Source organism: Balaenoptera musculus, chromosome 12, assembly GCF_009873245.2.
Source record: "Balaenoptera musculus isolate JJ_BM4_2016_0621 chromosome 12, mBalMus1.pri.v3, whole genome shotgun sequence".
Classification (NCBI taxonomy): Eukaryota; Metazoa; Chordata; class Mammalia; order Artiodactyla; family Balaenopteridae; genus Balaenoptera; species Balaenoptera musculus.
In genome coordinates, this window is record NC_045796.1 from 151670 (window position 1) to 166998 (window position 15329).

The 15329-nt window shown below is 40.3% G+C and overlaps 1 protein-coding gene across 1 annotated transcript in view; it reads right to left on the bottom strand.

Moving 5' to 3' along the window:
* Positions 1–2940: 2940 nt before the first annotated feature.
* LOC118905421 (putative V-set and immunoglobulin domain-containing-like protein IGHV4OR15-8) overlaps positions 2941–15329 on the bottom strand; it is a 29637-nt gene continuing 17248 nt past the window's right edge. The window contains exon 3 of the mRNA XM_036872080.1: positions 2941–3281. Within this exon, the coding sequence (XP_036727975.1) occupies positions 2941–3281 (341 nt within the window). The remainder of the gene's footprint in view (positions 3282–15329) is intronic.

Below are 15329 nucleotides of genomic sequence, written 5' to 3' on the forward strand. Positions count from 1 at the left end.
ATGCTTAGGTCCCCTCTGCCCACATCTGAAGTATACTGTAGAAGATTATTTAATGGTTTCTCTGAGTGCACAGAAATCCAGAGGTTTTTGTTTCTTTTTTCATTTTACCATTTAGTTAGAATAACTTAAGCACAGCAAATATGCCTTCTACAGGGAAATATTTATACACAATTTGACCAGATATAACATTTTAAATCAGAGTACCTCACCATTATTGACTATGTGCTCAGATATTCCCGTGTTGTGGGTGCTGTCTTGTGCAGTGTAGGATGTCTGGCAGCATCAGTGGACTCTCCCAACTAAATTACTAGGTACCTGTACCACCTCCTCCTGTTGTTACAAACCAGCCTGTCTTCAAACATTGCCAAATATCATCTGAAGGACAAAATAACTCCAGTGATATATTGACATAAATTTCCAAATATGCAACATTACTCCTACTCTTCAAGAGAAAGTCACTTCATGAAAAAGGACTGGGTTGGACACTTCAGAATAAGTGGACTTGGAGGTTTTTCTGAGAGTGGAGGGAAGATTTGAAGTTCAACAGAAGAACCATTCGTGCTATTAAATGTTTATAAATTGTAAACTTTATGTACAGGCTTATAAACCTGTCTTATTGGTTATTAGACAATTAATAGCTTCTATGGTAACCTAAATTTAAAATCAAGTTGCCATGAAGAAGTATTTCTCTGCAGCTGTCCTAAGATAGATGGGAAAACAAAGACATACGTAACTCCATGAAAAAAGAAAGTTTCAAGTTCAGAAATAAGAACGTTATCTCTTACCTGGAATCATTATGGATGAGGTTTCCAGGGAGGGCAATTATCCAGTGGAGAATTCACAGCTTCTGAGAGAAAACCCGTCCATATCTTCCTCTGCACCTGTTCTGAAATATGTTCGCTGGTTTTCCTGGAGAACCTCAGCATTCTCTGATGATATTGAACATCGTCTGGGAGGTCCTGAGTGCCCCCTGCAGCCCACCCTGTCCACTTGCAGGGAGGTGTGTGTCTGGACTCACACTGACTTCCCCTCACTGTGTGTAGTGCAGTAATATATGGCTGTGTCCTCAAATATCACGGAGCTGATCTGCAGGGAGAACTGGTTCTCTGATGTGTCTCTGGAGATGGAATGTAATTTTTGGAGAGACAGGATGTACACTGTGCTTTGCACAGACTCAGTGCACCTCAGATGACCCAGCCCTTTCCCTGGGGGATGATGGATCCAGTCCCAGCAGTCAGCACTGTTTGTGATGGAGAATCCAGAGACAGAGCAGGTGAGGGAGAGGGTCTTCAATAGTCCTGGGCCCGACACCTGCACCAGCACCTGGGACAGGACACCTGGGGAAGGAAAAATTATGAGAACCTGCTTCACAGACGTCACCCCATAATTCCATCTTCCAAGAAGATGCTCACAGCTGAGAGATGCCAGCAAGAGGAGGAATGACCAGAGGATTTCATGTTCTTTTGGATTATAACTTTGACTTTCAGAGAATTACAGCAGTGAAGATAAGAACTCTGAGCCTGAATTTGTATAGGACCCCTTGACCTTATTTTAGTCAGGCTTCTTGAAGTGCTTTTCTCAACCATGTCTTGACCCGTGGCTTTCTGTGTCCATCTTTGCCTAGTTTTATCACGACAACTGCTAAATAAGATTAGTGAGAATTCTTACCATTGAACTCGGTTCACTGTCAATATTTGATCCAATTCAGTGAACCTGCTATCTCCTATGTGATATCTGATCATCCTGGCCTCCTTTTATCAAGAATTCTCTGGACACAGTCTAGCCAGAATCCCCCTGAACTTGAAGTCTCCTCATAGTCATTTTCCATCCAGTCAACCTCACCATCTTCTTGGCCATAAATCTCCATTTTACCACCTATATTTGAAATTGAGCCAAGGTTCCTAGTCTCCCTCAAATACCAAAAGTGAGATGTGCATTTTTATTTTTAATAGTATTTATATTTGAAACATTAATATCAAGCTCACACTCCCAGCAGTATAATTCATACCTGAATGAAGCTTATCTGTCATAGATATTTTCTACTTAGGTCAACTCATAGCATTTTGTGCTTAGGGATGCTAGCCTGTACTTCAGGTCTATACACGGGGCCACTTTAACAGGGAAATTGTCAACTAATAGGACAAAAGTATTAAAAATATGGCACTAACTTGACCACAAAAGAGACTCATTTGCATGATAGGAGTTGAAACAAGAAGGCAGAGCCTTGACTGACTGGCTTCAGGTGGGAATGTGGGTGTGTTGGGTGCTTCAACTACTGACCACAGTGTAAATGTCCATGAATGACCATAAATACAACAGCAGTGTTCCTTTTGGACTGCACAAAAATTTTACTGAGGATGTGAATTTACAAATATGGAATCCGTGAATGAAGATCATTGTATATGCAGTATTGGGGCTCTCTTCCATTAGAGTCTATTACACTGAATGCAGAAGGATTCAGACTCTCTATGCCCATTGACAGAAACCTGGAGGGTGTGGCTCTTCCTTACATGTGTACAAAAAGCAAAAAACAAAATAATACTTTATACATGTTTTACAGTTGCTTGTGCCTTCTCAGGACATTCACCAATTTCGAGAACTTCAGAATCACCTTGATAAGAATGGTGTTGTTGTAGCTTCTTTGAGAAGTAGTAAAAAATATACTTAATTCATGAGTAAAAATATTATTTTCTGAAAGCAACATAAGCCACATCAAGAAAAAGTAGAATATATCAGGGGAGCTCTAGTAGATTGATGGGCAGGAAAAGGAATCCAGGGATTCTCAGTATTGGGTTGGCCAGAAACCCGAATGAACTTTTCCGCCAACCCCATACAAACTCTTCCCCGCCCCCTCTGCACCTGCTCCTGGGTTCAGCCCTGTACTTGGTGGGTCCTGAGTCCCACCTGGTGGTTATGGGCCCCTGTGCAGGGAGGTTTGTGTCAGGGCTCACACTGACTTCCCCTCCCTGTGTCTCTTGCACAGTAATACATGGCCGTGTCCTCGGTTGTCACAGAGCTCAGCTGCAGGGAGAACTGGTTCTTGGATGTGTCTCTGGAGATGGGGGTGCAGCTCTTGAGTGATGGGCTGTAGTAAGTGCTACCATCGTACTCTATGTCCTGCATCCACTCTTGTCCCTTGCCTGGGGGTTGGCGGATCCAGCTCCAGTAGTAACTACTGGTTGTGATGGAGAATCCAGAGACAGCACAAGGGAGGGAGAGGGTCTGCTGTGGATTCACCAGGCCTCGGCCCGACTTCTGCAGCTGCATCTGGGACAGGAAACCTGGGGACAAGGGGAATCAGTCCCTGTCAGTCACCTGCAGTCACAACCATGCCCACAGACTCATGTCTGACCCCTGAGACACTCACCTGAGAATCTGTCACCAGGCAGAGGAGAAGACCCCACAGCCTCATCTTCTTTTAGACCACAGCTCTGCCTTCCTCAGAGATCTCAGCCCTGCCTGAGGGGAGAGCTGTGAGCTCCCTCAGCCCAAGAGTGGATTTCACCCTCGATCTTGAAGAGGCATTTGCATGTGGGCAAGCCCTGTCCTTATAAGTGGGGAAGGACTGAGGTCAGAGTCCTCTGATCCTTCCTGCTTTCTTTCCCTATCATCTCTCCTGTGATGTGGTTCTCATCACCCCCAAGCACTTGTTACATATAAAATAAATACTTAGTCATCCAGACTGATATTAATTCAAGGCTGAATAAATAAAACATATGGAATGAAGGGACATATCTCTCTTAAAGTATAATTACAAATAACTTATGTAGATTCCCCTTCTTTCAAGGGTTTCTGGACCCCACCTGAAAATACCCAGTAAGAATTCAGTAGATCGAAAACAGACTCACAGACTTAGAGAATGAACTTATGGTTAAAAGGAGGGAAGATTGGTGGGGTGGGGGGAGGGACAGATTGGGAGTTTGGGATTGGCCTCTACACACTACTATATTTAAAATATATAACCAACAAGGACATACTGTATAGCACAGGGAACTCTGCTCAGTATTGTGTAATAACCTAAATGCGAGAAGAATTTGAAAAGGAATAGATTCATGTGTATGTATAACTGAATCACTTTGCTGTACACGTGCAACTTACACAACATTTTAATCAGCTATGTTATAATATAAAAAAAATTTAAAAAAATAGAATTCAGTAGAATGAAAATCTGTTATTCACGTTCATGGATGTGAAGTATACATTCTACCTAAAGTGTTGCCTCCACTTTTGCACATGGGAGAATTTCAAGGTTGAACTTGAATGTAGCAATGAGATTTTAGACAAAACACCAAATATATAATCCATGAAAGAAAAAAATTATATATTTAACTGCGTCCAAAATGTAAATTTTGCTCTACCAAAGGCACTGTTGAATGAGTGAAATTACAAGACACAGTCTCGAAAGATATATTTTCAAATTGCATATTTGTCCCATGAGTAACAAAGACACATATGGGAGAAAAGAAAACCAATAACCTAATTTAAAAATAGGCCAGAATATGAACAGACATCTCAATGAAGAAGATGCAAAAAAGTGTTCAGAATAATTTTCATTAGGAAAGTGCACTTTTAAACAACAATGAAATACTACTCACCTATTAGAGTGGCCAAAATCCAACATACTGACAATAACAAGTGCTGATAAGGACATGGAGCAACAGGAACTCTCACTCACTGCTGCTGAGAATGCAAAAGGGCACATCCACTTTGGAAGACATTTTGACAATTTCTTATGGAGTGAAAATTTCACTTCCCATAACATTCAGTGGCTCACTAGGAAGGCTTGTGTGGTTTTGTCATCACACTGAAGGTCCTGAGTTATCAGGAGAAAGATACCAGCAGGGAAATAACACACCACAGCATTCATTGTAGAAATGCTTCTCAGATTGCTGTGAGGGGAGGTATTTCAGGGGGAGGAGTTAAGAGTCCTGCGCAAATGTGCAGGCATGGTTTGGAGAAAGTCCCTTGTCATGACAATCTCAATTGAGGGCAACACGGCATTCTCTGCCACTCATGAGATTCCTAATCACTGTAGAGATTCACTTCATTGATTTTAAACACTCAGCCCAGCCAGGTCATCAGATAAACCTACATGGATTTTCATGTATGTGGAAATACAGATGCACACAGACTGCAGAATGGAGCCTGAGCATCCTTCACTCACCTGTGTTCCTGGTCAATTTCAGCTGTGGGTACACATCTTGTGAGTTCTCAGTTCTCCCAACTCCTGCCCAAAGCGCGCAGAATAGGATGATATTTAGCAACTGGTATCACTATTCCAGAAGACCTCACTTGATGTCTTGACTAGAGCTGGAAGCATAATAATGGATATCAAAACACAGACAGAGGATCAAAGTAGGAGAGTGCTGAACATTATTTAAAAAGAAGCCATTATAGATTTTACATCCATGGAAAAAGAAGCCACAGCGAGATGGTAGGAGGGCCACTTTCTTAATATAATTAATCCCATATGCATTGGATGGGTGACCCACAAACAGGAAAATAATTATATTTCAGAGATTCTCCCACAGGAGTGAAAGTTCTGAGCCCCAAGTCAGGCTCCCCAGCTGGAGCATCTGGCATTGGGAAGAGGAGCCCCCAGAGAGTTCGGCTTTGAAGGTCCATGGGGATTGTGTGCAGTAGCTGCACAGGACTGGGGGGAGCAGAGATTCCACTCTTGGAGGACACACACAAATTTTCACGTGCAATGGGACCCAGGGCAAAGCAGTGACTCCACAGGAACCTGGGCCAGACATACCTACATGCCTTGTAGTATCTCCTGGGGAGGCAGGGGTCAGCTGTGTCTTACTGTGGGAGTGAGGACACTGGTGACAGAAGCAGATGACATGATACTATACATAGAAAATCTTAAAGATGCCACCAGAATGCTACTAGAGCTCGTCTATGAATTTGGTAAAGTTGAAGGATGCAAAATTAATACACAGAAATCTGTTGCATTTCTCTACATTAAAATCAAAAGATCAGAAACGGAAATTAAGGAAACAATCCCATTTACTATCACTTAAAAAAGAATAAAATACTTAAAAATAAACCTACCTATGGAGACAAAAGACCTGTACTCTGAAAACTATTAAATACCAATGAAAGAAGTTGAAGATGACATAAACAGATGGAAAGATATACCATGTTCTTGGACTAGAAGAATCAATATTGTGAAAATGACTGAACTACCTGATGTAATCTACAGATTAAATGCAATTCCAATTAAATTGCCAACTGCATTTATAACAGAAATGGAAAAAATTTAAATTTGTATGAAAACAGGAAAAACCCTTAAGTAGAAAACTCAAGAAAGATAAAAAGAGCTGAGGAATCAGGCTCACTGAATTTAGACTATACTACAAAGCTACAGTCATTAAAACATTATTATGCTGACACAAAAACAGAAATATAGATCAATGGAACAGGATAGAAAGCCCAGAAAAAAAAAAAAAACCCACACATATGGTCATTTAACTAATGACAAAGGAGGCAAGAATATGCAAAGGAGAAAGGACAGTCTCTTCAATGATTGGTGCTGGGAAAACTGGACAGCTACAAGTAAAAGAATGAAATTAGAACATTCTCTAACACCACACAGAAAAATAAACTCAAAATGGATTAAAAACCTAAATGTAAGGCTGGTACTATAAAACTCTTAGAGGAAAACAGACAGAATACTCTTTGACATAAATCACAGCAATATCATTTTCAATCCATCTCTTAGAGTAATGGAAATAAAAACAAAAATAAACAATGAGACCTAATTAAATGTTAAAGCTTTTGCAGAGCAAATGAAATTGGGGGGGAAAAAAGACAAACTACAGAATGGGAGAAAATAGTTGTAAATGATGCAACCAACAAGGGATTAAACTTCAAAATGCATAAAAATCTCATACAGCTCAATATCAAAAACACAAACAATCCAAACAAAAATTGTCACCTCTCATGTATGTATGGATGATTCTTTTTGCTGTACAGTAGAAAGTAACACAACATTGTTAGGCAACTGTACTCCAATAAAAATTAATTTAAAAAATTGAGCAGAAGATCTAAATAGACATTTCCCCAGAAAAGATACACAGATGGCCAAAAGGCACATGAAATGATGCTCAAGATCGCTAATTATTAGAGAAATGCAAATCAAAACTATAATCAGGTATCACCTCACACCAGTCAAAATGGCCATCATTAAAAAGTCTACAATTAATAAATGCTGGAGAGGATGTGGAGAAAAGGAAACCCTCCTACACTGTTGATGGAAGTGTAAGTTGGAACAGCCAATTTGCAGAGTGGAGGTTCCTTAAATTACTAAATATTGAACTACCATATGATCCAGCAATCCCATCCCTGGGCATATATCTGGAGAAAACCATAATTCAAAAAGATACATGCACCCCAATATTCACTGAAGCACTATTTACAATAGTCATGACATGGAAGCAACCTAAATGTCCATTGACAGATGAATAGAGAAATAAGATGTGATTTTATATATATATATATATATATATATATATATATATATATATATATATATATATATATATATATATATATATATATATACACACACACACACACAATGGAATACTACTAAGCCATAAAAAAGAATGAAAGAATGTCATTTGCAGCAATGTGATGGGATTTTGAAATTATCATACTAGGTGAAGTAAGTCAGAAAGATAAAGACAAATACCGTACGATATCACTTATATGTGGAATGTAAATAAAAATGGTACAAATGAACTTATTTACGTAAGAGAGACACAGAGACTTCAAAATCAAACTTATGGCTAGCAAATGGAAAAAGTGGGAGGGAGGGATAAATTAGGTATTTGGCATTAACATATACACACTACTGTATATAAAATAGATAATCAACAAAGACCTACTGCATAGCACAGGGTACTCTTCTCAATATTTTCTAATAACATATATGGGATGAGAATCTGATAAAGGATATATATATATATGTATATATGTATATATATACATATATATATACATATATATATATGTAGGTTTAAATGAATCATTTTCTGTACACCTCAAACTAACACAACATAGTAAATCAACAATACTTCAATAAAATAAACTAATTTAAAAATAAAAAGTAAAAAAAAAAAAAGCTTTTCTCTGCAATGACATGTGTTTTCTTATGGTAGGATAATTACAACTCATGAAGCAAAATTGGTACAATTGTATTCAATTGGTTCCAAAGGTTATTGTTTATTTCAAACCTCATCTCTGATTAAAATTAGAAAAAGATGTTTTAAAAAAGTGGAAAATATAAAACAACAACAGCAACAATAATAATAATGAAGAGAAACCTCAATTAAATAAAATCGGGTGAACAGAAGGGGGAATTCTCATTCCCTTTGGAGATCTCAGAATCCTACAAGAAGAAAGTTTACCTGTACTTTTCTGGCAAGAACTCAGCCAAAGAAAAAAAAATGGACTTAGTTCTCTATAGCCCTCTCAACTCTCTCTTTACCTTGATAAAAGAGTTATTCTCTCCATTTTTACTGGGGACTTGCACATGGTTCATGATGTCGTGTGCATTGTAGGATGTGTGTCAGCATGGATGGACTCTACCCACTAGATAACTAGGTACTGACAGCACAGCCCAAATGTTACAGCCCAACCTGTGTCCAAACATTTCCAAATGTCCTCTAGGGGACAAAATGACTCCAGTGCTATATGGACAACAATTTCCAAACATAAACATTACTCATACTATTCAAGTGAAAGGAATTGCATCAAAAAGGACTGAGGGAATTTTTCAGGCTGAAAGAACTTGGGAATCCATATGAGAGTGGAAAGTAGATTTGAAGTTCAACAGAAGAATCATTTATGTTATTAAACACTTAAAAACTTGACAACTAATAAGAGTAGGTAGTGGCCTAAATTTCAGATAAAGGTCTCATGAAGAAATATTTCTGACATTAATTTATCCCACAATCATTTCACATCCTATTATGAATTCTAACTAATGTTACAGTGGGCACTTATATGTCCTTTTGGGGATGATGTTCAAGTCGCCACTGGAGGATGGGTGATTTTACTTTTCCAACATGACACTTACCTTTCTATATATTTCTATCTGGGTCTATATCATTTGTACAATAGCTGGCTAGTGCGACCATTACGAAATAAAAGACTGGGTATCTTAAACAACAGAAATGTATTTCTCTCAGGCCTGGAGACTAGGAGTCTAATGTCAACCTGTCAGCAGGTTTTGGGTTCTTCTCAGGCCTTTCTCCTTTGCCTGCAGATGGACCTCTTCTCACTGAATCCTCAGATTGTCTTTTCTCTATGTGTGTGTGTGTGTGCATCCCTGGTTTCTTTGTGTGTCAATATTACTCTTCGTAAGTGTGACAAAGACCCTTGACCACACCTTACCCAACAGGGTCCTTGTAATTCTCTTCTCAACTAGTCATGACCTGTGGGTTTCTGTGTTTGTATTTGCATGGCCAGGTTTTGTCAAGAACCCTGCTAACAGAGAATAATGAGAATCCCCAACACTTGAACTCTGATCACTGTCAATATTTTATCAAATCCATCCAATCCCCTATCACCCACATGATATCTGATCACCCTGGTCTCCCTTTAGCAAGAATGCTTTTGAGTCTGTGTAACCAGAATCCCCTTAGCCTGTATTTCTTCTGTTAGTAATTTCCAATCCCCTCCACCCCACCCTCTTCTTGGTCATAAGCTCCCACCTGCAATGCTGTATTTGGAATTAAGCCAGCTTCCAAGGCTGCCTCAGATATGCAACAGTGAGTTTTGTCTTCATGTTTTGGATGAAATTTATATTGGAAACATGAATATCAACCTCACAGCCCATGGCCATATAACTCATGCCTGAATGAAACTGATCTGTCATGTATTATTTCTCCTAACTCCACTCACAGCCATTTGTGCTGAGGGACACTAGACTGTTCTTCAGCACTATGCCTGGGGTCACTTTAAACAATTGCCAAAAATCATGGAAATGTGAAAAGCATGGCACAAAGTTGGCCCCAGAAAGTGCTGATTTACATGACGGGAGTTGAAACAAGAAGGGAGAGCATCACCTTGACTGACCTCAGCTGCGAATGTGTGTGTGTGTGTTGGGTGATTCAGAGTACCAGCCACATTGTAAATGTCCATGAATGACTACAAAATGACAGTATTTATTTTGGGCTGCTAATGAAAGATAGCAAGTAGATGACTACAAAATGACAGTATTTATTTTGGGCTGCTAATGAAAGATAGCAAGTAGGTGAATTTGAAAATATGGGGTCTGAATAATGAGGATAGTGACATATGCAGTATTGGGGCACACTGACATTAGAGTCTATAACACTGCCTGCTGCAGAATTCAAACTGTTTGTGCAGGGTGACTGAAAGTAGGAGGGTGTGTTTCTTCCTTCCACATGTACAAAAAAAATCCCAAATGAATAATGTTTAAAAATCTCATGTGCCTTCTCAGGATATTCACCAGTTTTGAGATTCAGACTCACCCGGAAAATGAAGGTGACCCTCAGTGTTGTATTGAGTTCCTTTGAGAAGAAGAAAAATAAAGCCAAAAAACAACCTTAACTGCTGAGAAGTGTGTGGGTTTGTTTGTGTGTGTGTATAAAATCAACCATAGTTCAATAAAAAATTAAGATATATATACACACACACAATTTTCTGAGCGTGACATAAACCACAACGATGAAACTTTAGGATACAGAACAGGATCTCTGGTGGAGCTCCTGGGCAGGAAGAGGAAAGCACTGGTTCTAACAAGAATCCCATCCCAGCCCCCGCTGCACCTGCTCCTGGGGCGTAGCTTTGTCCTTGATGTGTCCTGATCTTCCCCTGGTGGTTATGGGTCCCCGGGCAGGGAGGTTTGTGTCTGGGCTCACCCTGACTTCCCCTCACTGTGTCTCTCGCACAGTAATACACAGCTGTGTCTTCAGTTGTCAGGCTGCTCAGTGATAAATAGACTTGGCTCTTGGAGGTGTCCCTGGTGATGCTGAGCCGGGACTTCAGAGTTGGGTTATAATATGTGTTTCCATCACTTCACATAGCACCAATCCACTCTAGCCCATTTCCTGGAGGCTGTCGGACCCAGGCTACAGCATAGCTGGTTAATGAGAATCCAGAGACAGTGCAGGTGAGGGAGAGGGTCTGTGAGGGCTTCACCAGGCTGGGTCCCGACTCCTGCAGCTGCCCCTGGGTCAGAACACCTGTGGACAGAGACAACCACGGTGACTAATGAGCTCAGCTACAGCTTCCCCATGCATCCATGTCTGAATCCCTGAGACACTCACCTCTGAGAGCTGACACCAGAAAGAGGAAGAACAACATTTGATTCACCTTCTTGCATATGAGATTCATGACACCCAGAAAATCTCATCAAACATGAGAAGAAAACTGAATTTAAGTGAACTGGTCCGTTGGTTTTACCTTGTGACCTAGGTGGATATTTGCATATGGGGGGGACCTTTCTATAAAACGTAGAAAGGAGTGAAGGTAAGTCCCAATCTCTGGGGCTTCCCCTGTGAGGAGGGCTCTGGCTGTGCCCTTAGAGACCTCAGCCCCCACATGGGTTCTCCCTCCCCATGCCTGGGTTCCTCTTCACCCACGAATGAAATGATGCTAAAGGGCTGGTCATGAAATCAGTTGTGGTCAAGCATCAATGGCAGATTTTGGGTGTAGACTTTAATTCCATGGGAGTATATATCTTCACTTATCAAATACCCACCACACATTCAGGGTCCTAAAATTTGTCAGACACAAACTCATTTTTTCCTTTCTGCATTAGCTCATGTTTATTTACCGATTATTCAAATATTGGAGACAAAACTTACATGCAATAGTCACTTTGAATTCAGACAAAGTTGTGTAAAATTCACTGTTTAACATAAATCACAAGACATTTACTGTCTCACTTAAGTTTGTTGACCATTTCTTCACCTTAAACAGCTTAAATATTGTGAACAGTTGCTCTGGAGGTGGGTTTGTTCATAACAACAAAACATGCAGTTTATTTTGTGGACAAGGTAGTCTTTTCTGCTGACATGGTCATCTTTCCCAGCACTGCTGCCTTGGCCAGGAGCCTGTCCTGCTTTTTCCTGTGCACAACTGAGTGTCTGCAGGAACACTGTGAACCTCAGGACTCCCTCATTGAGGGTGGAGATTGAGGAATCCCTAAGGCTAACAAGGACTAAAAACAGTCAGCTCCTGGAAGATCCTCAGGACTCCAATATGCTGGGCAGGTGACCTGGTCACTGTGCAAAGACACACTCCTTCAAGAAGTGTTTATTTCTTACTCTGTGTGTCACTGCCAGTCAAATTGGAACTCAGCGAACATAGTTCCCACCACAGTGTGTGAGAGAATATGCAACGTTCTTGGAAGTAAACCTGCACCTGAATGGCTTCAGAATATGAGGGCATCATGGTCAGAAGAAAGCTCCCACTTCAGGAAGGAGGTTCCCTTGAAAACTCCACCTGAGAGCAGGTTTCCCGAGTCCCTGAGTCACTGAGTCCTGAGACTGTGCCTGAGGTCATATAAGTAAGTGGTGCTGGAGAGCAGAGCACAGCTCCATCCCATCTCACTGTGGGCACTGAGGATGTGGCCTCACCATGTGCATTTCAGTCTGCAAGGATGTAAATTGGGGATCACGATGGTAATGGTATGTCTGAAGGTTATAGTGGGTTTGCCAGGGGTGTTGAATGTTGTCCTCAGTGATGTTATCTCTCCTAGGAACAAGAAAGAGCCAATGTGAGTCCCCATCTCTGACTGACACACTTGTACATGTAACACTGGTTCCACTCCTGCCCTGAGATGTCACACCTGTGGGTCTGGTGAAGGTCAGCTCTCCCTCAGCCCAGTGATCTCACCTGTACACTGACTGATGTCAAGCCCGCTGTCTGTGAGAAAATATTTCCTCCATACTCTTTCCTGAACAGAGTCCTAAATTGCTTATCTCGTTTCAATAATATTAGTAATAATATTAGAGTTATTTAATAATTAATTATTAATAAATTAATTATTAATTAATATTTAATAATATTAATAATAATATTAGAGTTATTTAAATAATAAAGAATCTGCCTGTCTGAATTGTAGATAATAAGAGAGTCAACTAAGGCAGGTTGGGCAAGAATCACCGGACAATTCTGGACCTTATGGTCTAGATCTGAAAAGTGAGTCGAGATGCTGTGGGACAGGGTTGGGGAAGGGATGGCATCCAACACCTAGAACAAGGTGAGCCCATTATTCCCCAGGTGGAAGCAGGGGCTACATCTGAACAGATGCACTAGCATCTGACCTGGCCTTCATGAGCTGGTGGACTGGAGGAGACCCATACAAATCCATGTTAAAATAGAAGGAAATATAACAGGTGTCTTTATGTTTCAGTGGGTGGGGATTTGTTGTTAGTGTCTATTTCACCCTAGGAAAAATGTGTTAGCTCACCAGGACTAAAAATTTAATTTTGTCCTTTGTGGAGATAATTGGAGGACTTTATTTCTGGAGACCAGATCATATTATAATTCTGGAGGTAATATCCATTATACGGGAGCAATGGGTGATGGTAAAGAGAAGTGGTGAGATTAAATCACATACTTTTGCAGGTTACCAGTGATGGTCACAGAAATAGGGACAACCATTGTGATGGGCAGGAGAAGGACAGATGTTGGTGGACTTCGTGTTGCTGTTGACCACATGGACAGGTACATCTCATGGCCTCTGTATTTCCCTTTATGAATGCTCGAGAGCATAAGCTCAGAATGAGGTGTGGACTTCAGGAGAGTTGAGGCCAGATGGTTGAGGTCATTTAGCATCTTTGCTGGAATCAGTGAGAAAAGAGGAACCAGAAACTATATTTGGAAAACATCAGTGTGCCCAGGTGATATTAGATTATTTGCCGTAGATGTTACTGAATATACAAGGATTCACTGTCCTCACATTTCATACTCTGGTTCCACTTGGAATCCAATTTCAAACATGAGGGATATAGATGAAACTTATTTATTAGGAAACAAAATGGTGCCTAAATTTTAAGAGGTATAAGTCAAAGCTATGTAAATATGTTACTGATATTGTAATTGTCAATCACTGCACTGGGGTGAAATAAATTAAGGCTAATGATAATAATATAAAGAACCACTGATTTTGTTTTCAGGCATTGCTAAATCCATAGAATAATTCAAATAACAATCATTCGCAGCTTGATATCCATCTCTGGTAAAAGTTAGGGTTAGAAAATGGTATTTATGATAGATGAAATCTCACTCTCTCTCATGGAGGATCTGTGTCTCTGTGGACATGCAGCATAGTTCTCATCAGCAAGACAACAGGGAAGTTTGTTGGGGCATTTCAGTTTATCCAGAAGAGCATCTCTGAAGAAACCCATCCTCCATTTACGCATTCCATCCTCGTATCTAAAAGAGGTCTTTGAGTTCACTGTCACAAATTCATGCATAAAGTTCCCCAAGGTTTAGGCAGTGAAAGTTCATTTAACTTCACTTTTCACTGAAGTAGAAACACCTAATATTTGAGAAGCATGAAAAAAACACATACATTTAAATTTACCCAAAGACAAACCATAGATTAGAATAAAATATTTGCCAAAGACATATGTAGTATATCTGATTGTTATCTAAAATATGCAAAGAAGTCAATCTCAAGTAGAAGAAACAAGCAGACTAGACATAGAGAATGGACTTGAGGACATGGGGATGGGGAAGTGTAAGCTGGGACGAAGTGAGAGAGTGGCATGGACATATATACACTACCAAATGTAAAATAGATAGCTAGTGGGAGCGGCTGCATAGCACAGGGAGATTAGCTCTGTGTTTTGTGACCACCGAGAGGGGTGGAATAGGGAGGGTGGGAGAGAGACGCAAGAGAGAGGGGATATGGGGATATATGTATACGTGTAGCCAATTCACTTTATTATACAGCAGAAACTAACACCATCGTAAAGCAATTATACTCCAGTAAAGATGTTTTTTAAAAAAAGAAACAAGCAGACTACTAAAAACATGGGTCAAAATCTTTAACACACACCTCACCAAAAAGACATACAGATTGCAAAAAAGGCTATGGGAGAACGTATGTCACAGGGAAATGCAAAATAAAACAACAAGGGCAGATCCCAGCAAACATACTAAAGTGGTCCAAGTCAGGACACTGAAACCCTCAAACACTGGGGAGATGTGGAACATCCACATCTCCCCTCCTGGACAAAGTCAGGGGGTCCATTCACTGCTGGTGGGGATGCAAAATGGGATGCAGCTTGAGAGACATTCTGGTGGCTTCTTACAAAATAAACATACTCTCACCT